Source organism: Balaenoptera ricei, chromosome 12 (genome assembly GCF_028023285.1).
Source record: "Balaenoptera ricei isolate mBalRic1 chromosome 12, mBalRic1.hap2, whole genome shotgun sequence".
NCBI lineage: Eukaryota > Metazoa > Chordata > Mammalia > Artiodactyla > Balaenopteridae > Balaenoptera > Balaenoptera ricei.
Window position 1 is genome coordinate 16451101 of NC_082650.1, and position 25549 is coordinate 16476649.

At 37.2% G+C, this 25549-nt stretch overlaps 1 protein-coding gene across 1 annotated transcript in view; it reads left to right on the forward strand.

The window, feature by feature from the left end:
- Positions 1-965: 965 nt before the first annotated feature.
- KATNA1 (katanin catalytic subunit A1) overlaps positions 966-25549 on the forward strand; it is a 33628-nt gene continuing 9044 nt past the window's right edge. Inside the window, exons 1-5 of the mRNA XM_059941018.1 lie at positions 966-1056; positions 6409-6583; positions 7977-8134; positions 13884-14064; positions 24198-24319. Coding sequence (XP_059797001.1) covers positions 6422-6583; positions 7977-8134; positions 13884-14064; positions 24198-24319 — 623 coding nt within the window. The 5' untranslated portion in view covers positions 966-1056; positions 6409-6421. The remainder of the gene's footprint in view (positions 1057-6408; positions 6584-7976; positions 8135-13883; positions 14065-24197; positions 24320-25549) is intronic.

Sequence of the window (25549 nt, forward strand, 5' to 3'; positions counted from 1 at the left end):
TGACCACTGTTTACCCAATGCCTACAACGCTGTCTGGCATGTATTAGTTGCTCAATAAACATCTGTGGACTGAATGGATGTATTTCCCTTGAATTGCCTTTATATACGTCTGTGTTAAATTAATGGGATGCTTTAAAATCAGAATTTTAATTACCATGCACTCCTAGAGGATAACGTGTCTTAAGTGCCTCTATGCCACCTTAGGTGGAAGTAGAGGATGGAGATCCTGGAGGAAGCATGGCCACTAGTACTGTCGAGTACATATGTTTCTGTACATCGTGGAGTATACTTTTGTTGTCTGGTTGCATTAAAACGTTGAGCAAAAAAATCAAGAATATAAAATTCCACCATCATTGTGTCCGAATACCTTTGTTTACCCATTCTCTATTTTATTCATGTTATGTCGTGACAAGCGCCTCAGCCAAATTCTGAGTATTTGGTTCTAAAACAGGATATGTCACAAGCGAATTGTTTGACCCTTGACACTCACCTGTAAAATAGACACTCTGACCTCCTAACCTCTGAAGAGAGTGATGAAAATCAAGTGGGAGGAAAAGTGAGGAAGCACTGCGAAACGTATTGAGGAACACGAGAGGGTAACTCTAATTTGAGTCATCACTATCCGTCTCCGCCCACTCCGCGCGGGAGGCTGTGGCGCGGAACTGCGCAGGCGCGCCCGGCCGCCCCCCCCCGGCCCCGCCCCAGACTGTCGGCCCCGCCCCACCTCCGTCGACCCCGCCCAGCCGGCGCCCGGCGCGCGCACGCCGCCCGGCGTCCTCGCTCCCGGGGCGTAGCTCCGCTTGCGCCGGAGTCTCCGAGGTTCCCCCCCAGCACCGGAAGTGACCCTGGCGGGTTTGCCTTCAAATTCTCGGCGAGTGGAAGCAGTGCCCTGAGACTGGTGACGGTTGGACCAGGCAGTGCTGGGTCCGTGAGCACAAAACACGGTGGTTGGGGCAGGACAGGGCAGGGCCCTCCTTCCTCGCTGCCCGGAGCCCCGCTCGGCCCTCCCGCTCCGCCTGCCGCTGGGCGGCTTCCCGAGGAGCCTCGGAGACACAGGTGAGTGTTGGCTCTCTCGGTCTCCTGGGGATCCCCGACCCACGTGGCCGGCTCGGCGAGGGATTCGGGAGCCTGTGAGGCGATCCCACTGCGCATTCTGCTGTGAACTTGCCGGTGCCTGCGCCGAGGTCCTAGGTCCTTGCTGTTGTCGCTGACACCTGTGGCTCGGGTGAAGGTCCCCCTACCGGAGGAGTCCTGTCCGGCCGGAGACTTCTGGGGGCTCCTGCCGATCCCACTCTAGGCCTGTCTCCTTAGAGAAGTCTCCGGACGAGAGAACCTGTTTTTATTTCCTCGCTTTTTTGACTGGTCCTCTCCCGAATTCGTCCACGCCCCCGCCCCCGCCCGAAACGCTCTACCCTAAAAAAAAAAACCAGAAGCCTTGACTTTGGGGATGCAGCTTCCTTTCTTATGTTTTGTTAGGTAGGTGTGCTATTGTTGAGGATGTTATTTCTTATTTAGTTTATTCTGGAGCCGGGCGTCCTCTGGGAGGCTATGACCCTTTTTGTTTAGAGTTGGTACCTTTTACAAAACGTATCCCTCGAAACTTTGTTTCATACTGTATATTATATGGTGATGAAGTTAGCGATGAACGTGGATCCTTAATGCCTTGCAGTGGATAGTCTCAGGCCCTTATTTACTCAAAAATAATTTTCTCTTTTAACTGCGAAGTGCCAATTTTATATTAGTTACTAACTTTTATATCAGTTACTAACATTGCTGCTCTCTTGAAAGCACTCATTTGTCTTCCTCTTTGAAATCAGACCTTTAGATACTGCTGAGGACATTCCTAACGTTTTAGAATGTGTGAGATAAATCTTTGCCCCATAGTCACAATGCTAGAACACCAAGGTATCAAGAAAGATTCTTGTGATGTTCATACAGGCCTAAATATCTCAGTGTGCAGCCTTATTTTCTTTTCCAAAGGAGATGGTTTTTGTAATCAGTGAGTTCTCACACAGAGAAATAGTGGCAAAACTCTTTGTCTTGTATTAGTATTAATACCTTGTGACTTGTTTCATATCTTAAAAAAAAAAAAAAAAGGCAGTGCCAATCGACTTTCCAACATTCTTAGACTATGAAAAGCTATATAAAGCTCCTTTATGGCGTTGGTTATTCAAGACCTTTTTACATTTTATAGATTCAGTATTAGGCATATTATATAGTCTACAACGGATTCTGCATCTTATTTTGAAACTGGTATCACAATTCTGACAAATACTAAGGATTAGAGAATCTTGTAGAATTTACTGTATTAAAAACAATGTTGAATTTCTGTTTACAACAGTGGTTCTGGATTGTTTGTTTTTTAGCTGTTTGACTGGTTAAAAAGATACTCTTTGTGGACCACACAGCATCACATTAAGTTTGCTAGAAATTTTGCTGTAATATTGAGTTTTTAGTGTTTAAAAAAATTTTGACTCTGTTATTTGAATTAAAATTTCATGTTGCATCTTACTTAGTTTAAATGAATGAATTTAGTCATTAAGATAAATAAATACTCAGTACACTTAAGCAAAAGGGTGGTTCTGATAGGAAGGATCATGTAAAGGAAAAGCTTGCTGTGAGAAAGCATGCACCACCTATGCTTATGTTTATTTTTCTCTTTAACAATCTCTCTTTAAAAACCAACTGTGTTTTTGGACAGTCTCATTTTTTATAATTTTATAACCTCATTTTTGTTCTATTAATTGAACCAACAGGTAGTGTTTACAGTTCACTGTGGTTAAAATTTGGTCTACAGGCTTTTCTTCACATATATTCATTTCTTCAAGTACTGCCAGATATTGTGTCAGGTAGACCCAAATTCTGTCTTCCTAAAGTGTAATTTTGGCAATGATAAGGATATATTCTTGAAAATTGAAGAATCTCATAAATTTATAGTGTTGACATTCATTTGAGAAGAAGAATGATACTAAAAGAATAGGAAAATTTGTTTTTTGTCTAACATTTAGTCATTGCATGGTATTTTGATACATTTTCAGTAAACACATCGTTTCTTTGATAACCAAGAATATTTCAGGTCATTTTTAACGTGGCCTTGGATTGACTTTACATTTGTTTGTTAGAAAATGTCGATTCATTGGCTCCTCAGGAATTTTATCTGACTAGAAAGAAGTATCCATAACACGGAACCTTCAAAGAAGGCCTGGAGTGACTTCTGTGAATTTTGGAACATTGAGCCCTGGCCCTCAGAAATACAAAAGGACAACCTATATATAAGTAACAACTTAATTTAGATTTTTTTTTTTTAGTTGGGGGAAGGGAAGAAAGATCTGGAGGGAGTCTGTTAAGGAAAAGAGAGAGAGAAGGAAAAGACGTTAGAGTCTTGCTGTCTCTGCTTATCCAGATCAGTGATACACTGCCAGCAGCCAGCTGCAGCTGTACCCTTCTAACATTATTGCTCAGATGAGGTGTCACTGTAGGGCATATACAGCTTCAGAGCAAAAGCAGGCACTCAGCTCTGGTAGGGATGAGTTGAGGATCAAGCAGTGTGAGAGTGCTGAGGGTCAGAAACTGGACAAAGGTAAGAAATCTTAGTAGTTAGACAAAACCTAACAGTATTCATTCATTCAAAGATTTACTGAGTATCTGCTGTGTGAAAGGAGCATGGTTCTAGGTGCTGGGGATATATCCATAAAATAACAGAGAGCCTTGGTCCCTGACCACAGAGCTCTTATTAAGATGGAATATTTTCAGTGGTCATGCTTTTCAGTCATGGGATTTTTTTTCCTTTTCTTTTGGACCTCAGATGCTCAGTCTTGAATTACTTATAGACCTCAGTTCGTAGCTGTATTGCTTCATGACAAATTACCCGAAAACTTAATGGCTTAAAACAACAAACATTTATTGTCTCACGGTTTCTTTGGTCAGGCTCTGGGCATAGCTTGGCTAGGTGCTTCTGATTCAGGGTCTTGCACAGGCTGTAGTCAGGGTATCAGTCAGGGCTGCATTTATCTCAAGGGTCAGCTGAGGGAGGATCCAACTTCCTGCCTCCCTCCCATGGTCGTTGGCAGGATTCAGTTCCTCTGGACTGTTGGACTGAGGGCCTCAGTTCCTCACTGGCTGTTGCCCTGGGGCCTCCATCAGTTCTTTGCCATATGGGCCTCTGCACTGGGCAGCTCACAACATGGTAGCTGGTTTTCCCTTAGAGTAGTCCAATGAGAGAGCAAAAGACAGTAAGCGAGGTGGAAGTCCCAGTCTAATCTCAGAAATGATGTTCCATTATTTTTGTATATTCCATTTGTTACAAGCTCACATTCAAGGGGAGGTGATTACACAAGGGTATGGACACCGGGAAGCAGAGGTCAATGAGAGCCACCTTACAGGCTCTATGTGATTATTGATGGATATAAGGCCCTTCTTTTGTTGTATTTATTTTTGGTTACTCCCCTACCCTTCATCCTCTTTTTTCATTCGTAATTCCCTATCTCACCCTCCACAGACACTGTAATATATTTAATATATATTCTTAGGTGTGTATGTGTCCTTTAAAAAAGAGTGTTTTATTCGCCATATATATTGGGTTGGCCAAAAAGTTCGTACAGGTTCCATGACATCTTATGGAAAAACCCGAACAAACTTTTTGGCCAACCCAATAAATATAGCATAATTTTAAGTTTATAAAATGATCTTGGCATTTAGACCTTGTTCTATGTCTAAGTTTTTTTTATACCCAACCCTGTATTTTGAGGATCTATCCATGTTGCTATTTGCAAATTTTGTTCATTGCTTCCATCTGCTACGTAGTATTCCATAGGGTGCATCCACCATATTTCCTTATCTGTTTTCTTAGCAAGGAATAGATAGATTACCTCCAACTATTGATTTCTCAAACAGTTCTGTCATTAACATCCAAAAACAAGTCCTTTTGTGGATCTGTGTGAAATTTCCTCTGGAATATTTACAGAAAAGTAGGGTTGCAGGGTCATAGGATATATGCATACATAATTTCTCTAAGTACTGCCAGATTGTTCTCCAAAATGATTATACCAGTTTATGCCCACACATTGTATGTGAGAATGTCCTTTTTCCCAAATAATTGCCAATACTTAGTATTATTGGATTTATTAATTTTTTTAATCTGGTAAATGTAAAAGGGGTCTCTCATTGCATTCTTCTATTACTAGTATCTGTACTTGTTAACCGTTTGGGTTTTCCCTTCCATGAATTACACTTTATGCCTTTATGCGCTACCCATTTTTGTATGAAGTTCTTTTGTCCGTTAGTGTGAGGAATTACAAGGATGGATTTTCTCAACTTAGATTATAATTGCATTCCTGGGATAAACCTTCTTGGTCATGGAGTGTGTGTGTGTGTGTGTGTGTGTGTGTGTGTGTGCGCGCTGATACATTGTTAGTTAGCTAATCGTTTTTTTTTTTCTTTTTTTTAGTTAGCTAATCTTTTATTTAAGATTACCACATCATGTTCATAAGTGAAATGGACTTTTTATTGCTCTTAATTAGTTTTGAAACTGAGGTGATTCTCACCTCATAAAAAGTTGATCAGTTTTCCCCTTGTTTTCTGGGCCAATTTTTATGTGATTGGAATTAGCTTCTGTCTAGAGGGTAGGTAAAAACCCACCTATAAAAACCCCATATCCATATATCCGCATCCTACTAAGTACAAAGACTATGCTTAGTTCTTGTATATGGAAAGTTTCAGGGAAGATGCGTTTAGCATTTATTGAAGACCTACTCTTTGCCAAGCACTATGGTAGGTACTCTAAATGGCCATTTATTCCTTCTAGTGCAACTCTTGGAAATAGTTACTATCCCAATTACAGATTTAAAAACTAAGGCTCATTAAAGTTAAGGGACTTGACAAAGGTGGCAGAATTACAGTTCTAACCAAGATTCTTCTAACCTCAAAACACGTGTGTTTTCTGCTGTGTCACAGTGCCCTCCAAAAAATAATCTAACATTCTACATTTGTTCTGCAGATGTTCAATAAGCCTTGTACGTCACGCACTGAAGTTACCATCTCAGACCTTTCCTCTGTAAATCCTGCCCTAAAAGAACTTAGAGATTCAAGGTAGACAAGTGCCTTGAGAGGAAGGCCCCAGTAAAGTGCCAGGGGACTTTAGAAGGGGGAGGGCTTATTTTGAACTGGGAAGTTCAGAAGGTTGACATACTGGGAGAATTGCCATCTGAGTGGGGTTTTGACACATAGGTAGGGTTTGACTGTGGGAACTGAGAAATTTCTTTGAAGGAGTGGAAATTAGCATGAACAAATGTATAGAGATGGAAAGTACATTGTGAGCGTCTTCAGGGATCCTTGGAAAGTATACTTTTAAAAAACTCTTTGTAGTACTTATTTTTAAGAGATAATATTAAATGTTTCTTTCTTTTTTAGCTTATAATTGAGCATGAGTCTTCTTATGATTAGTGAGAATGTAAAATTGGCCCGTGAATATGCATTGCTGGGAAATTATGACTCTGCAATGGTCTATTATCAGGGAGTTCTTGATCAAATGAACAAGTATCTATACTCAGTCAAAGATACATACCTCCAGCAGAAATGGCAACAGGTAAGAATCATGACTGATGTTTGTTTTAATGGTTTAAAATACTCAGATGTAAATAGGTAGTGCTTTTGCAGCTATACATTAAGAGTGTATAATTTATTACATGGATTTGTATATAATGTTTCTTAAAACTTGATTATTATATTAATCCATATTCGCCATCATCAGTATGATGAGTTCTACTCAGTTATTCTAATTTTTGGTATCTAATAGTAATGGTTTTGAAATTTTTTTCTAGATCACATTTTTACCTGGTAAAGTTAGAATTGACTTTATTAAGCCATTGTTGAAACTGCAGATGACACCTGAATCTCACAAGTACCATATTCTCTATAGAACATCATAAAGCAGACCATACTTGCATCCCACGTGAGGAACTTTAGTCACTGAGGACCAGTAAAAGTTTATAGGTAGAAACTATAAACAGGTCCAGTTGAATATGGCATTTATAATAGGGTTCAACAATGTCACAGGAGAGAAATATTATAGAAATTAATAGTCTTTTTGTGCTGGTCTTCTAGGTAGAGTATTATCCCTCAGATTCTACTAAACTGCTTTTTTCATAGTATTCCATATTTGTCCTAAATTTCTTTAAAAGAGAGAAATATTCTACCTCTTTGAACTTAACCTCTTTCCTTAAGTCTGCCTCTGCATATTTTACATTAGAAGGGGAAAACACTTTATTTCATAAAGAGTCTTAAATTTGTCACTGAAAGACTTTTAAGACCTTTTGTTCTTAGGCCAGCAGCTTTTACTTTAAAAGTCTAAGCTTTTTTATAAGGATATTTAAATCATTTAGTTTTAAAACCAAATATTGCTAACTTCATTTCAGTATTTCATATATATATGTGTGTGTGTGTGTGTATATATATATATATATATAGTTTTAAAATTGAGTCAAGACTGCTTTTAAAAAATATATATTGGTTGTGTGTGGATTGAGCCATTTATCCTCTGAAGCTTTATTTTTCAAACTGTGGGATGCAGTCCATTAGTGAGTTATGAAATTAGTGGATTCTGTTCAGCATTTTTAAAGTCAATTAAGTAGCATAAGAACCATCAAAGCGCAACTTGCAAAAGTATTGTTTTTACCAAACTTTGAAGTTACAGCTAACTTTTAAATTTGTTACGCATTTTGAATAAGAACCATAAGTCAGTCATGATGGCTTAATTAGCCAGGATACTTAATTCATTTTATCAGAATTAATTTTGCAATTAGAAATAAAGAATTCATGAACCATTATTAAAATTTCAACAGAATATTTTGGTATGGTTTCCTGGATATCTGATGTCAAAATGGAGGCTTCTGACATCTTTAATAAATGGCCCAACTTAATCTTGGCAGTGATTTATTAGTTATAGAGATTTAAAGAGCCATATTCTCCTTTGAAATCAGGTTTGGCAGGAAATAAATGTGGAAGCTAAACATGTTAAGGATATCATGAAAACACTAGAAGGCTTTAAACTAGACAGCACTCCATTAAAAGCTGCACAGCATGAGCTTCCAGCATCCGAGGGAGAAGTCTGGTCCCTGCCTGTACCTGTTGAACGAAGGTAAGTGGAGACCCTTTAAGAAACACACTGGCACAGAAAACTGATAGCATTGGTTCTACCTAGGAAGGGAACTGGGGACTGAGAGACAGGAATGGGAGAGGGTTTTTTACTGAATACCTTTTGTAACTCTTAAATTGTATATCATGTAACTCTGCCTCATTTCAGTAAATTAAATTTAGGTAGACATAGACCAAAAATATGCTTTTGTGAATGAGCTTAAAGTAGTGGAGGCACTGTTATCTTATGGAAGGAACATGGGGATGGAGATTGAAATATCTAGGCTCTAGGTCTGTATTATTATTTGTAGCTCTGGGAAAATCACATAACCTTTCTAGAGCTCAGCTTTTTGTTATGTAAAGTGAGGGAATTAGACTAAAACAGTGGTTCTCAAAAAGCTATCACAGTATACTGCTATTTATCAAGCTATATTGCTGCTAAAATTTAAAAATGGGCTTTTTAGTTCACAGAAAAAAAGAAAAGATAAAATGTTCTCAATTATAGGTTTTTCTCTGGTATTTTTATCCCCAGCTTCCTATTACCTGGTGCCAGCAAATGAACAATTAGTGAAAGTTGATATTTACTGAAATGCAAAAGAGCCAATTATGCTTAGTTCCACTGCATATTTTTTAACTGATGAGTGTGCAAGTGGGTGTCATTTATCTGTTTTACTCACATAACAGATTTCCTAGTTTATATTGTGGGTTTAAATACATTAGTGTAAAATAGAATTGTACAAAGAACACTGACTTTCAGGTTCTTTGTTCCTTAACCAGTTTGAGAACCTTGCATTAAAACATTGCTCAGGTGTTTTTCAGGTGTTTAAGATTCTGTCATTATAACTGTTAATTCTCAATTGTATTTTATGATAGGTGCTAGATATTGAGTGCTCACGGAGTTCTGAGCGCTAATATAGGATACACATGTTACTTTATTTATTTCTTACAATAAGCCTTCCAAATAAGTCATATTTTCTCTGTGTTTCAGGTAAGATAGCTGAGGTAGAGGGAAGTTAAGTAACTTTTTCCCATTATCACAAAGGTAATAACTGGTGGAGCTAGGATTCGAACCCAGATATGTTTGATTACAAAGCTGGCACTCTGCCATACCAGTCATTCCCAAACTCTAGCATACATAAAGATCTCCTGGGATACTCGTTCAGAATGTGGATTCCGGGACTTCACTCCCAGAGAATCTGGTGTAATAGCAGGTGGAGCCCAGAAGTCTTCAGGTGATTCTGATACAGGTGGTCAATGGATCACACTTCGAGAAGTACCATACCAAAGTGTTCCCCCTCCAGTTTAAAATTAACTGATGGGTATTGATTGTTTCTTAGCCACTTTGATTTTCTTCAGCTCCAGATAAAAGTACTAATGTTCTATTATTGACTCTGATACCTTCTAAATATTTACTAAATTTTACCCTTACTCAAAGTACTTTTATGTATATTTTCTGTTTTATTTTAGAATTCACTAAAAATAAAAAAAAAAAGTACAGCAATAGGCTCATTAAAGACAAGTAGGAAAATGCATAAAAGTAGGGGGGAAATCCTAGAGTCATCCTAGTGCAACTTCTAGCCTTTTATGCATTGTTTATTTTCATAGTTGTAGTTGTGCTATATCCATAATATAGAACCTTGCACCCTGTTTTTCTTAAAAATCCTAAAAGTAGACAACAATTATCATACACTTACCAAATACCGTGTTAATTGCTTTACATATATTACATATATATTTAATTCTCAAAACAGTCTTAGAAGGTAGGTACTAAACTTTTAGCCCCAGTTTCTGATAAGGACACTTAAGCTTAGATAGGTTAAGTAATTTGCTCTTCATATTGTAAACGTTGATAATTTATAAGCTATCATAGACCTTATTCTCTGCTGCTTTTAAAGGGTTGTTTGCTACTCTTTTGAGGGATATAACCTACATAGTTAACCATGCTCTTATTCATTGTTTCCTCTTTTTTTTTTTTTTAATTTTATTTATTTTTGGCCACGTTGGGTCTTCATTGCTGCACACAGGCTTTCTCTAGTTGCGGCGAGCGGGAGCTACTCCTCGTTGCGATGTGTGGGCTTCTCATTGCAGTGGCTTCTCTTGTTGTGGAGCACGGGCCCTAGGACATGCGGGCTCAGTAGTTGTGGCTCTCAGGCTCTAGAGCGCAGGCTCAGTAGTTGTGGCTCACAGGCCTAGTTGTTCCGTGGCATGTGGGATCTTCCCAGACCAGGGATCAAACCTGTGTCCCCTGCGTTGGCAGGCAGATTCTTAACCACTGCGCCACCAGGGAAGTCCTCCCCTTTTTTGTTGTTATAAATAAAATGAATATTTTTCCACATTTATGATTACTTTTTCTTAATTTCAAAAGTAGAACTAATAATAGATTAGTCAAGTTGTGTTTTTATTTTATTTTACCTATGAATATGTCTTACTCCTACTTTCTTTTTTTTTCCTCCTTCTGGAGAATCATCATTTGGCCCTTGTATTAGTCTACTCTGGCTGCCATAACAAAATACCACAGACTGGGTGGCTTAAGCAACAGGAACTTATTTCTCACAGTTCTGAAGGCCAGAAAGTCCAAGACTAAGGTGCCAGCCAATTTGGTTCCTGGTGAGGACTCTTCCTGAGCAGATGACTTCCTCTTCTCTGTGTCCTCACATGGCAGAGGGAACAGCAAGCTTTCTGGTGTCTCTTAATAAGGATACTAATTCTGAGATCGACCCCACCCTTTTAATCTTATTTAACTCTAATTACTTCCTTACTTCAAACGATCACATTGGGGTTTAGGAATTCAACATAATGAATTTTGGAGGGGTACAAACATTCAGTCTATAACAGTCCTGTAACTCCTTTATCAATTACTGGTAAGAACTTTCCAATGAATAGATGTGCCCAGTGATTATTCAGTTGATTTCAAATTTAATGAACTGTTTGTTTTCCACAATCTAATATGTGGAGGCAGGAGGGTTCTCTCTTAGGGGTAATGGAAAGTTGAGTTAAATGAGTCTTTCATCTTGAAAAGTCTATAATGATGAACCCTGGTGTCCCTCCTTATTGCTTCTGGCTTTTCTTCAATATTTTTTTCTGTCTCTGATTTTAAATGCCCTGGATTACTATTAACTACAAAGTTCTCCTCTTTGACTTTATTTGCTGCATCTTTCTATTTCTTCCTGTGATTTATTTTACTTACTTCCTCAACTGAATATCCCTCAAAACTCTTTATTTTTCTGTTGGTCTTAATTTGTACTCATGCTTAAGAGAGCTTATTCTTTCAACTCTGGTGGTGATTCTAACCTTGACATGGCCTAAATTTTAATCCCGTTTGAAGAACAGATTTAACTGATCCAGCATTCTTCTAGTGCTGTGCACAAATATGTTTGTACAGGAGGTTCGTTGAAGCCTTTTAGAGGAAAGATTAGAAATAGAATAAAACTTTTTGGTATGATTCTTTTAAAATGTCTTTTAAAAGTCAGCTGATGTCCCTCAAACATCTTCTCATCTCACTGAATAAAACCCAAAGTTTTCAGTATGTCCCTCAGTGCCACCCTGTGAGATGTAGTTCCCTGCTACCTCTGTGACCTAAGTTCTTACAGTTCTGTCCCTCAGCCTTCTTGAACAAGTCAAACACAAATGCTTCAGTTCTCTGCACTTGTCTTTCCTTCAACTCAGATGTTTGATGGCTTGTTCTCTCATTTCTTTCAGGTCTTTACTTAAATGTCACCTCAGAAAGGCCATCTCTGATCACCCTACCTATATTATTCCGTAGACCCTACCATTCTTTATTTTCTTAGATAGCATTTAGCATCATCTGATGTACTGTTTATTTCTTCATTGAAACCCCTTCTGCCCACACCCACACTTGAATGTGAGCCTGTGAGAGTAAAGGCTTTTATTAAAGTTATTTAAAAAAAATTTTTACCTTAAATGCAGAGTAGTGCCTGTCAGTAGTTCAGTAAATTATTTTTCGGATGAATGAATAGCAGTAAGAAATGGATAAAGGGAATTCCCTGGTGGTCCAGTGGTTAGGACTCCATGCTTCCACTGCAGGGAGCATGGGTTCCATCCCTGGTCAGGGAACTAAGATTGTGCAAGCCACAAGGTGCGGCCAAAAAAAAAAAAAAAAAAAGAAGTGGATAAAGTGTGACACATTTTGTGACTGACTGCCAGCTAGCCATTAAAAGTCATTTATGAGGTGATGATAGAGGAAAGAATACCGGCAATGCCTCATGATATAATGAGTAGAGAAAAATATGAGCATATGTGTATATAATGGTTCCAATTTTGTTTAAATGAAAGGCAACCATAAGAAAATAAACTAATATGTTAAGTGGTTAACTCTGGATAGTGGGGTTAAGGTGACTTTTTCAAATTCTTTATACTTTATTATAATTCAGTGTCTATTTTATATTATTTTTCTTAAGAGGAAAAATAAATATATATTTTAAAGCAGTATCCCTACTTGGCTATCCAAGTTTCTAAATCCACAATTGAACCCTCATCATTCCTTTCACAGATATATTGGTTTGGCTTTATCATCCTCCCAAATTCTCATTCTCAACCTTTCACATCTAGGAGTATCTTTTTTCATAGTGTCTCTTAGATTTTTATCATTACTCCTTGAGCTAGGCCCTCATCTCATGCCTTGATAACATCTCCCTGCTTTTTGTGTTTCCTTCATCAGTGTATCTTATTTATTATTAGACTGATCTTTCTAAAACCTTTTCGGTGGCAGTCAGCTGAAAACCAAGCCTCTTGAACTGGCAGTATTTAGATCTACTTACTGAACCACCTTATCTGTTCAGTATCATGTTTTAATGTTTACCATTGTCTTTACAGTTAGTATCTTTATAACCTTTACATAGATTAAGCTCATCTTGCTTTCTTTGCTTTTCTTCACTGATTTTCTTGTCTGCAATTGTACCATCTTGTTTAGGTCAACTTCTGTGTTTCCAGGTCCAATTTACTTTGTCTTCAGGAGGCCATTTCCACTGCCACAGTACTAGATCTCTTTCACACTTGCTAGTATACTTGCCTAGTCTTATGTATCTTCTTTCTTAACTATATTTGAGATATTTGAGGATAGGACTCCCCTGCCTTTTTTATTGCTTATTTTACTGGCCCCAACCAAGTCTAGAAGTGTAGTAGGAGCCTAATAAATATTTGAGAGGTCTAAATCCTGCCACAGAAATAAAGATGAAGTGATCTACATAAAGGTAAAGCACCATACATGAGTTCTTGTAACTGTCCATAGCCAGTGCTTATGTCAGTTTTTTTTAAATGGGAAAATGATTAAATTTTATTAATTAAAACAGAACTGTGATACATTCTAAATAAAATGGTACCAAATCGCGCATATATCAGTACATAAATGTGAATTCTACACCTGTGCTTTGTTCTTGCTCTTTCGATAAAACTCCCTTCTCTGATTATTGTTCTCTCTTCAGTTTCCAAGAATCAGACTAATTTTTCATCTATCCTTGATATACAATAGCTATTTCCTTTTAAAAGAGAGGTGATGATCACTTGACTTCTATTATTTCTACCATATAACCGTACTGCACCACAGACAGCTATGTCCAGTTTAAATGCTAGACCTTAGATTTCAGTGACCTCAAGTTTATTCAGTTCTATCTTGTGTTCAGTTGTTGCCTTTGCTTCTTTAGTTCATAAACTAACTTACACACTATGTGTGTTCAACTATATATGGACCAACTCCAAGAGTTGATTATGATTTTCATGATCTTGTGTTTGATTAGACCCTCACCAGGACCTAGAAAACGCCAGTCGTCTCAGTACAGTGACCCTAAACCACAGAGTAACCGTCCAGGTACAACTGTCAGAGTTCACCGTCCGTCTGCACACAGTCTTCACAATGACAGAGGGAAAGCTGTTCGTTGTCGGGAAAAGAAAGAACAGAATAAAGGAAGAGAGGAAAAGGTAAATGTTACTGATTTTCATAAGTGAAAAAGTTATTTATTAACCTTAAAAATGAAGACTACAAATTTTAATAATTTTTAGTAATTAAATCTGCTACTCTAATAAAACCGTAGTCACACCCCACCTAGGCTAGGATTTTTCCTACTCACTATTCAACAGATATTTTTGGTTGTTTTTTGTAACTTTCTATCTTGATATAATTTCATACTTGCAAACAAGTTACAAGAATGGTATAAAGAACTTCCAGTGTGATGAATTGGGAGATTGGGATTGACATGTATACACTGATGTGTATAAAATGGATGACTAATAAGAACCTGCTGTATAAAAAAATAAATGAAAGAAATAAAAAAGAACTTCCATATATTCTTTACCCAGTTTTACCAGTTATTAATATTATGTCCCTTTTGCTTTATCATTTACTCTCTGTATATATTTTATTTTTCCTGAAGCACTGAGAGTAAGTTGTAGAAGTCATGCCCTTTTACCCTTAGATATTTTAGAGTGAATTTCCTAAATAGTAGGACATTGCTTCACATAAAAACAATGTAGTGATCAAAAATCATAGATTTTACATTGATAACAGTACTGTTATCTAATACACAGACCTTTATAAATTTTTGCCAGTTATTCCAATAATGTCATTTATAGCTTCCCCCCCCCACCCCCGCCCCGTGCCAGGACCCAATATAGAAGCATACATTGCATTTGGTTGTCATGTTTCTTTAGTCTCTTTTATTTTTTATTTTTTTATTTTTTAAAATTTATTTATTTTATTTATTTTTGGCTGCATTAGGTCTTTGTTGTTGCATGCGGGTTTTCTCTAGTTACAGTGAGCAGGGGCTACTCTTCGTTGCGGTGCGCGGGCTTCTCATTGCGGTGGCTTCTCTTGTTGCGGAGCACGGCCTCTAGGCACAGGCTCAATAGTTGTGGCATGTGGGCTCAATAGTTGTGGCTCACGGGCTCTAGAGCGCAGGCTCAGTAGTTGTGACGCACGGGCTTAGTTGCTCGGCAGCACGTGGGATCTTCTCGGACCAGGGCTCGAACCCGTGTCCCCTGCATTGGCAGGCGGATTCTTAACCACTGTGCCACCAGGGAAGCCCTCTTTAGTCTCTTTTAATGTGAACATTTCCTCTGCCTTTATCTTTTTTGGCCTGACTTTTTTAAGAGTTATTTTGTAGAATGTTCCTCAGTTTGGATTTGCCTGATGTTTCCTCATGATTAGATTTAAGGTTGTGCATTTTTGGCAGGAATACCACTGAAGTGAAGTTTTGTTCTTCTCAGTGTGTGATATAAGGAGGCACAGGATGTTTATTTGTTCTATTACTTGTGATACATTGGATCACTTGGTTAGGGTGGTGTCTGCCAAGTCTCTCCACTATACAGTTACTCTTTTTCCCTTTATAGTAGTTTGTGGGGAGATACTTTGAGGTTATATAAATATCGTATTTCTCATTAAAGTTTCAGTTACTTGCTTTAGCATCCAGTGATTCTTGCCTGAAGCAGTTATTCCTCTGATAATTGAAAAATCATTTTCTAATGCTATTATCTCTTCTACATTAATTACGTGACATTGAACTGTAAGAAAAAGCTCTATCTCTTCCCCTTTATTTAATTTTATCAGTATGGACTGGTAGACTCTTATTCAGTGAATTAAAATCTATTACTATCTTTTTGATGCTTAAATTGTCCAAGATTTTAGGAGCGGGAGACCCTTGAAGCTGGATCTTAAGTCTTTTTGACACGTACTCACCATTCTCTGAGCATTTCCTCATTTTCTGGCAAAATAGGATGTTCCAGGCTCTTCGTGTATTTACCCCATTTCTCCAGGAAACCCTGGTTCCTATTAGTGAGGAATGAGACTTATAAACCAAGATCTCAGTACCAATTAACATTTGAGGGCCTGTGCTCTCTTGCAGTAAGAAGCGTATGGGACTCTTGAGAACCTAGTTTCTGTCCTCTCTACTTCCACCTCCCCAGTCCCTTGCCCCAGGCACATACCTAGTCTCTGAAATGGTAAAGTACAGGCTCACTTGTTGGCTTGTTGTACCAAAAGGACCCCTCCACACCACCTGGGCAGAGTGAAAACTGGGTTATAGCAAATGTAAAGCCCCCAGTGCTGCCCATTCAGTCCTTTTCAAAACATCATATCAGCCCGTACTTCAAGATCTTTTTCCTAAATTTGCAATCTAACTTTGTAATTCTGCTTGAGAACCTCATCCAGTAACCAGCCAAGCCACACCTTTAAATATAACCTTCCTTGTTGATATAGATACACATGTGCATTTAGCTCTTGATTTTGTGTCATCACCTTTATTCCCCATCCTCCCCGTTTCTGGAGGTCATTTGCCATTGCACATCTGGATAGTCAGTTCCCTTGAGTCCCTCTCACCATCGTTCTGTAGTCCCGTATTTCTGTTCTTTCAGCAACAGCAGTTCTATCGTAGTTCCTGAAACAAGGAAGGGTATGGGGAAGGTGGCTAATGCCTCTGGCCTTATGCAGTATTATCAATACCAAGGTTGCCCTCGCCTATCATCTAGGGTTTGGGTTGTAAGCCTTTTAACCATCTGTGGTTTGTAGAGCTCAATGTCCTATACCTTTTTCATTTTGTATCTGTACTTTTATACCCTGAGAATTGATGTGTAGAACCTGAGATACTATAATCAGCAAATCAGTTGTCCAAGATAAATTAAATTGAATTAATATGATTTGCTTGTTAAAACAGGAAGATATAAAGCTTTTCAAAAATATAGCATAGTGATTAAGAGTATGGGCTTTGGAATCAGGTAGACTTGTATTTAAGCGCCATCCCTGCTGTTTCTGGATGTATTACCATAAGCTACTTGGTCTTTCTAAATTTTATCCCCTCATATGTAAAATTACTTTAACACCTGTCTTATAGAGTTTTTGTAGGATAAATAAAATAACTTTTTTTAAAAATTTATTTTATTTATTTATTTTGGGCTGTGTTGGGTCTTCGTTGCTGCACGTGGGCTGTCTCTAGTTGCGTCGAGCGGGGGCTGCTCTTCGTTGTGGTGCGCAGGCTTCCTCATTGTGGTGGCTTCTCTTGTTGTGGAGTACGGGCTCTAGGCACGTGGGCTTCAGTAGTTGTGTCTCACAGGCTCTAGAGCACAGCCTCAGTAGTTGTGGCTCATGCGCTTAGTTGCTCTGCGGCATGTGGGATCTTCCCGGACCAGGGCTCAAACCAGTGTCCGCTGCATTGGCAGGCGGATTCTTAACCACTGCGCCACCAGGGAAGCCCCAAGATAACTTTTTTTTCTACCTAGTGTGTGCTCAATAAATGTTAGCTATTATTTCCCAAACATTCCAGGTAACTGAGATTTTTGTTATATATGCTATTGACTTAAACAGTTTCACCATTGCATTTTTTTAAATTTTAATGAAATATCTTAGAGGTTGATGACTACATTGAAAATGCTCTTTAATTTATCTAAATGCAAAAGTAGAATTATTAGGTTAAAAGTAGGATAAAAATAAATTCCCCAGAAGGAGGCTCACTTTAAAAAAAAGTTCTTATTTACCAATGGAAGTATGTTAGCCTTCAGTTTAAAACATATAGTGTTTCCATCACCCTTTGATTCTCTACTGTTTCAAGAATAGGGCAAAAGGACAAAGTATAATAAATAAACATAAAATCAGCTACGTTAAGAGGAGATCTTATCTGTGTCTTTGCTGAGTGTAGACATGACTTAACGTGCTAAAATCCTCAGGACTTGATAGCCAAAGAACAAGTGTATAGAATAGATTTTCTTCCCAAATCAGCCAGTGTGTCTTTGTTGGTAATATATGCCCAGTGTTGAGAAACTTACATTTGGGGAGATCAGAATAATATATTTCAAACAATTATAGAACAATTAGATGCTAAACTGGTAGTAGCTAGTGACTAAAAATAGCAGAATTCTTAGAAGGAGAAGGTAGTAGTTAGAAAGCTTCATGGAAGAGATAAAGCCATTAAGTCATAAAGAATGAATAGATTTTTTTTTTCCTATTTAAAACCTTTTGTTACCCATTCACTTAGAAAATCAGAAAATAGAGCAAGTGAAAAAAAAAAACTCAGACTCACATTCTTACCCACCCAGAGTTCTGTTAATCTCATGGTATATGTTTTTAATCCTTCTCTATTGCGTGATTTTTTTTTTTTTTTTTTTTTACTGTAACCGGAATCATAAAGTAGCCTGTTCTTTTCGATTATGAATGTATCCTAACAATCTTTCAATGTTGAGTTGGTCTATTCCTCTAAATAGTAGCTGTACAAATGACTAAAGAAAAGGAAATAAGAGCACAGAAACAAGTGTCTTCAGTGAAATGTCTCTCTTAAGTCTATTGCCCATTATGCAAATGAATTTTTTTTTAGTCTTGAGTTTTGAGAGTTCTTTATATAGTCTAGAGACTAGTCCTTTGTCAGTTATGTATTTTGCAGATATTTTCTTTAAGTGTGTAGCTTGTCTTTTCATTGTTTTAGCAGGATCTTTCACAAGGCAAAAGATTTTAATTTTGATAAAGTCCAACATTTCCTTTTAAAAGTTACGCTTTTGGTGTCAAGTTTGTAATTCTTTGCCTAGCCCTAGATCCCAAAATTTTTTTATTTTTTTCTTAAAAGTTTTATAATTTTATGTTTTACATCTAAGTCCATGATCTGTTTTGAGTTGATGTTCGTGTAACATGTGAGACTTAGGTCAAGGTTCATTTTTTGCCTATGCATGTTCAATTGCTCCAGCACCATTTGTTGAAAAGGATTTGTTATAGCACAGGGAACTACATTCAATATCCTGTGATAAACTATAGGGAAAAAATACGAAAAAGAATGTGTATATATATATATAACTGAGTCACTGTACTGTACAGCAGAAATTAATACAACATTGTAAATATACTTCAATAAAATAAATTTTTTACACCTTGCTCAAAAATTATTTGGGCATATTTGTGTGGGTCTGTTTATGGGCTCTCTATTAAGTTTCATTGATATATGTATCTGTCTCTCAACCAATACTCCACACAGTCTTGGTTACTATAGTTATATACTGTGTTATATATATAGTAAGCTTGAAATTGGGTAGACTAATTCATCCCATTTTATTCTTCCTTTTCAAAGTTATTTTAGCTATTCTAGTTCCTTTTTTTTCATGTAAATTTTGGAAGCAGCTTTTCTACATCTACAAAGAATCTTGCTGATATTTTGATAGGAATTATGTTAAACCTATGTATCAGTTTGGGGGAAATTGAGATCTTTGTTACATTGAGTGTTCCATTCCATGAACATGTTATCTCCTTTAGATCTTTGATTTCTTTCATCAGCATTGTGTAGTTTTCAGCATACAGCTCTTGCATATATTTTGTTAGATTTTAAACCTAAGTATTTCACTTTTCTAAGTGATTGTATAAGTGGTATTGTATTTTTTATTTCAGTATCCACATATTTATTGCTAGTATATAGAAATACAAGTGACTTAAAAAATTTTTTTAAATTGTGGTTTAAATATGTATAACGTAAAATTTACCATTTTAGCCATCTTTAAGTATGCAGTTCTTAAAGTGCAATTGAGTACATTCACATTGTTGTGGAACTATCACCACCATACATCCACAGAACGTTTTTAATTTTGCAAAACTGAAACTCTGTGCCCGTTAAACAATAACTCCCTGATAAGGAAAACTCTATTTTTCTTTCTGCTTGCTACTTACAAAACACTTCTGTACTCCAAATGTGTAGGAATTTTTTTCCACATCAAGCAGTTCTTTGACACCAGTTGTGTGTCCTACAGTGTAACTCAACTGGCATCAGATCCACAGGTTAAGAGTTCAGTTGCACAGGGTGCCCCCACATCACATGCCAGTTGCAAGTCCAGCTTGTCACCTGTGCTTCTGACCAACTGGTATAAATCAGAGGTTACCAAAACTCCCCCCTTGGGTTTGATAATTTGCTAGAGCAGCTCACAGAACTCAGGAAAACAGTTTTCTTACTAGATTACCAGTTTATTACAAAGAATGCAATTCAGCAACAGCTAGATGGAAGAGAAGCCCAGGGCAAGGTATGTGGGAAGGGACGCAGAGCTTCCATGCCTTCTCCAGACACGCCACCCTCCTAGCACCTCCGCATGTTCACCAAACCCTATCCTTTTGGGCTTTTGTGGAGGCTTCATTACGTGGGTATGATTGATTAAATCATTGGCCATTGGTGATTCATTGAACCTCCAACCTCTCTTTCTCCCCAGAGGTTGTGTGGTAGCACTGTAAGTTCCAGCCCTCTAATCACAAGTTTGGTTCCCCTGGCAACAGTCCCCATCCTATGATTAACTAGGGGCTTTCCAAAAATCACCTCATTAACGTAAACTCAGGTTGAGTTGAAGGGGCTTGTTATGAATAACAAAAAACACCTCTTTACCTTTACTGCTCTGGATCTATTTCAGGAGCTAGGAACAAAAACTGAATATTATAACAAAAGATGCTTCCATTGCTCTTATCAGTTAGGAAATCATAAGGGTTTTGGGGGTTATATGCCAGGAATAGGACTAAAACTAAGTATGTATTTCTCATTATAAATCATAATATCGCATTCCCTGTTCCTTCCCCCTGCCCACAGCCCCTGGCAACCACTATTCTACTTTCTGTCTCTATGAGTTTGATTCCTCTAAGTACCTCATATGAGTGGAATCATACAGTATTTGTTCTTTTGTGACTGGCTTTTTCTACTTAGCATAATGTCTTCAGGGTTCATCCATTTGATAGCATGTGTCAGAATTTCATTCCTTTTTAAGGCTAATATTCCAGTGCATGTATATACCATATTTTGTTTATCCAGTCATCCATCGAAGGACACTTTGGTTGCTTCCACCTTTTGGCTATTGTAAATAATGCTTCTATGTCATGGGTATGTAAATGTCTCTTCAAGACCCTGCTTTCAAGTCTTTTGGAGATATATATGTATATATATATATATATTCATATACAGAAGTATTTGTGTATAATTCTATTTTTAATTTTTTGAGGAATCACCAAACTTTTCCACAGTGGCTGCATCATTTTACATTTCTACTAACAGTGCACAAGGTTCCAATTTCTCCAAATCTTTGCCAACACTTGTTATTTTCTTTTTTTAAAAAATAAATTTATTTATTTATGGCTGCGTTGGGTCTTCGCTGCTGTGCGCGGGCTTTCTCTAGTTGCAGTGAGCAGGGGTTACTCTTTGTTGTGGTGTGCGGGCTTCTCATTGCAGTGGCTTCTCTTGTTGCGGAGCATGGGCTCTAGGCGCGTGGGCTTCAGTAGTTGTGGCACGCAGGCTCAGTAGTTGTGGCTTGTGGGCTCTAGAGCGCAGGCTCAGTTGCCCCATGGCATGTGGGATCTTCCCAGACCAGGGATCGAATCCGTGTATCCTGCATTGGCAGGCAGACTCTTAACCCACCAGGGAAGTCCCTGACAACACTTGTTATTTTCTGTGTGTGGTTTTTTTAGTTAGTTAGTTTGTTTTAGTTTTGTAATAGCCATCCAAATGGTGTGAACTAGTATCTCACTGAGGTTTTGATTTGCATTTCCCTAATGATAAAATTGACTTGTTATGAATATTTAGTATCCTGCCACCTTGCTGAAGTCATTTATTAATTCTAGGAGAATTTTTGTAGATTCCTTGGAATTCTCTGGGTAAACATCATGCCATCTGAAAAAGAACAGTTTTATTTCTTCCTTTTGGATTTGTATGTGTATATGTCCTTTTCTTGCTCTGTTACACTGGCTACAACTTCTAGCACTATGTTGAATAAGTGTGATGAAAGTGGACATCCTGATCGTAGTAGGAAAAGCATTCAGTGTTTCATCATTAAATATAATGTTAGCTGTAGAATTTTTTTGTGTGCTTCTTACCAAGTTGAAGAAATTCCCCTTTATCCTGAATGGATGTTGAGTTCTGTCATGTGCTTTTTGGCATCTGTTGCATGATCGTGTAGTTTTCCTTCTTTGCCTGTTATTATGTGGATTATATTGATTTATTTATTGTTTGAATTTTGAACTAGCCTTGCATCCTTGGAATAAACCTCACTTGGTCATGGTATATAATTCTCTTTATATCTTACTGAATTCTATTTGGTAATATTTTGTTAAGGATTTTTGCATCTATATTTATGAGGGATATTGGTCTATAATTTTTTTGTTTTGTTTTTTTAGCTCTCTTTGATTTTGGTATCACAGTAATAGTAGCTTCATAAAATGAATTGAAAAATGTTCATTCTGTCTTCTGGAAGAGATTGTGTAGAATTGGTAGTTCTTGTTTAAATGTCAGATAAAATTTTCCAGTGAAACCATCTGGGCTTGGATATCTTTTTTGGAAGTTTTAAAATTATGAATTCAATTTCCCTAGAAGTTGAAGGGCTGTTTAAATGATCTTTTTCATAATAGTTGAGTTGTGGTGGTTTGTGTTTTTCAAATAGTGATCCATTTTGTCGAAGTTGTCAAATTTATGTCAAATTTATTTTGAGCACCAAAAAGGAGTCTACATTCTTTTTTAACCTCTCTACTGCTTTCTTTTACCTCCTGGTAGTTGTTAGTATTTTCCCTTAGAAATGTCAAAATTTGAAATTCCATAGCTCCCCTTGGCCGACCTATTATAGAATTGTTTCTCCTTTCTGCCTATCTGAAATTTGTTTTGCTTTGTCTGCAAACATTCCCTCAGCACTGTGTTCTATGAGAGAAAATAAGGTGAGAACTGTTGATATAAAGTGCCTTATATCTGTGTTTCCCTGGGCTTGCAGTTTAAGTTTCTAATAGTCAGGAACAGTGTCTTCTTTCTATCCCCCACAGCTGCTCGTACAGAATAGATTCTTGGTAAGTATCTGTGAATGAATAACAACTTCATAAATACTTAGAAGAAAAGATAACCTCCTCTTCTAAATGTTATACAACACCTTCCTTGAATCTTTAATATTCCTATTGGATACTAAATATGTACATTGTGAGACAGGCACTTATTTGGTCATCTAGTGTAAGACTTTGAATATCATAAATATTGTTAAGTCTAGACATTAGTACTGACTTTAGACAGCACCAGTGACAAAGAAATCATCATGTTATGGGCAAAAAAATGTTATGAATTTTGGAGATGGGGTAACAATCCTAGTACAAGACCAAGTAAATGATTATTTACACCAATATAAAGTTTCATAAATTTTCTTGGCTTATAAAATTCACGACTGTCTCAGCAGTTTTTTCACAGCACCTCTAGGACAAAAAGAATACCCATCCATTTGAAATTTGGTTAAAACAACTGTTTATGTCCCAACAACACCTTTTGGACACTGTACAGTTTCTCAGACCTTGGAGTCATAGTGGACATTCCACTGTCATTCCTCTTCCACATTGATTTTTCCCAGTATATGTTTTATCACAGCAGCTGCCAAAAATCCAGCTTCACAAAAAATATGGGGTTATTGAAAGGAATGCAGCAGTCTTAACGTAGAAACTGTGAACTACCTCGAGCTGGTAGTTCACCCCATGTTCAAACAGGTGTTTTTGTACTTCCCTCAAAAACCTGAAAAATCCCGCAGTGCCCTGTGAGTTCGCTGTTGTGCCTTGGAGTGCTTTAGTGTGCAGCTTGCGGCCCTAATGACTGTCATCACAGAGGGTGGGAGGGAGAATCTCTCTGAAGGACTGAGGTGTATTTTGGAGGGATGTGGGAATAGTGAAAAGGGATGTTTTGGGAGCATCAATGGGGACCGAGTACGTGTTAAAGATTGACCCATAATCTTAGCTAAATAAACCATCTGTCTATAACCTTATCTCTTCTAAAGCTTTGAGTTAAATGCCATACATATCTAATGTTCACTAGGGACTACAGTTTATCTCAATATTAATTTTTACTATTGTCAGTTCATATGCATAATATTTTTATTTTTCTTTAATACCATTGTCATACTTTTTATGTAAAAATAAAAATTCAGTATGAAACTCTGATGTTGATGTTGAAGGATGACTTATAGTCTTTGATTCTATCCTTATTACTTGTACTATTACATTAGCTTTTTAAAAATGTCACTTGAGTCCAATCTTTGTTTCTGACTCATAGAAACAAAATATAATTTTTGAGTCAATCAAAAGCTCTTGTTTTTTCTCTCTATTTGTGTAGAACAAATCACCTGCTGCAGTTACAGAACCAGAGACAAATAAATTTGATAGTACTGGATACGATAAGGACTTAGTAGAAGCTTTGGAAAGAGATATAATTTCTCAGAATCCCAATGTTCGATGGTAAGTTATATCACAACAAAATAATTGGATGTTGCTTTTTGGAACAGAAAATGGAACAAATGTGGGCATGTACTGAAGATCAGTCCTTGAGGATAGAACCTGAGGACATACAATGTGAGCATGACACATAATGAAAAACTTGACTTTGGTTCAGGCTGTACCAGTTTTTGTCTGAGATTTTTTAATTTAATAAAATAAATAAATAATAATAAAATTTTTATTGAATTAAAAATTCTACATACAGAATGGGAACAAGATCACAGAAATTACATCTTCTTTTTGGGACATTCTCCAATGGTAAAATGGCAGTCATTCTTATGCATGTGTATTGCTTGTTATCTTTAGGTTTATACAATATATGTTGCTTTTATATCCTATTAGAGCAGTGGTTCTTAACTTTATTACTGTTATATCTAAGGGGTAAATTAGGAGTTTGGGATTAACATATACACACTGCTACATATAAAATAGATAACCAACAAGGACCTACTGTATAGCATAGGGAACTATACTTAATATTTTGTAATAACCTAAAGGGAAAAGAATCCCTTTGGAATAACCTAAGGGAAAAGAATCTGAAAAAAAATAATAGATATAGTTGTATGTCTAACTGAATCACCCTGCTGTACACCTGAAACTAATACAACATTGTAAATCGACTATACTTCAATTAAAAAAATAAAAATAAATATTATATCTAATCAAAGAACTGTAATTTATCACAATGAGTTATAAATCTCCCTTTCCCACAAAGTTAGGTACATTCTGTTATATGTTTTTTGTTAAAACTTTAATTATTTTTAGGTATAGTTTTGAGGGATATTTTAAAACATATTATCCTGTCATATATCATAATATATTATCATGCCACATGTACCGGTTGTTGTAGTAGTAGTAGTGTCCCAGTGGTTGGAGATGACGTCACGGCAATCTCTATGATACTCTTTAATCTTGGTGTCTACCTCTTGATAGGGTTGGGGGCAAAGCAGCAGTTTCGCAACCTGTGTCTGCTTTATGCCCTTTTTATTCTTTATGGGTTTTTTTAATGGGCTCATTGTTTCTAAATCATGGAATTTATGGAATGAGCATTTTAAGAGCAGAAGTTTAAAATGAGATGGCATAATAATACTTAAATTGTAGGCCTGTAGACCTGTGTTCTCATTCACCAAGCTGAAAATCATTACTCCCAAGAATTGAAGATTCAGGGACTTCCCTGGTGGTCCAGTGGCT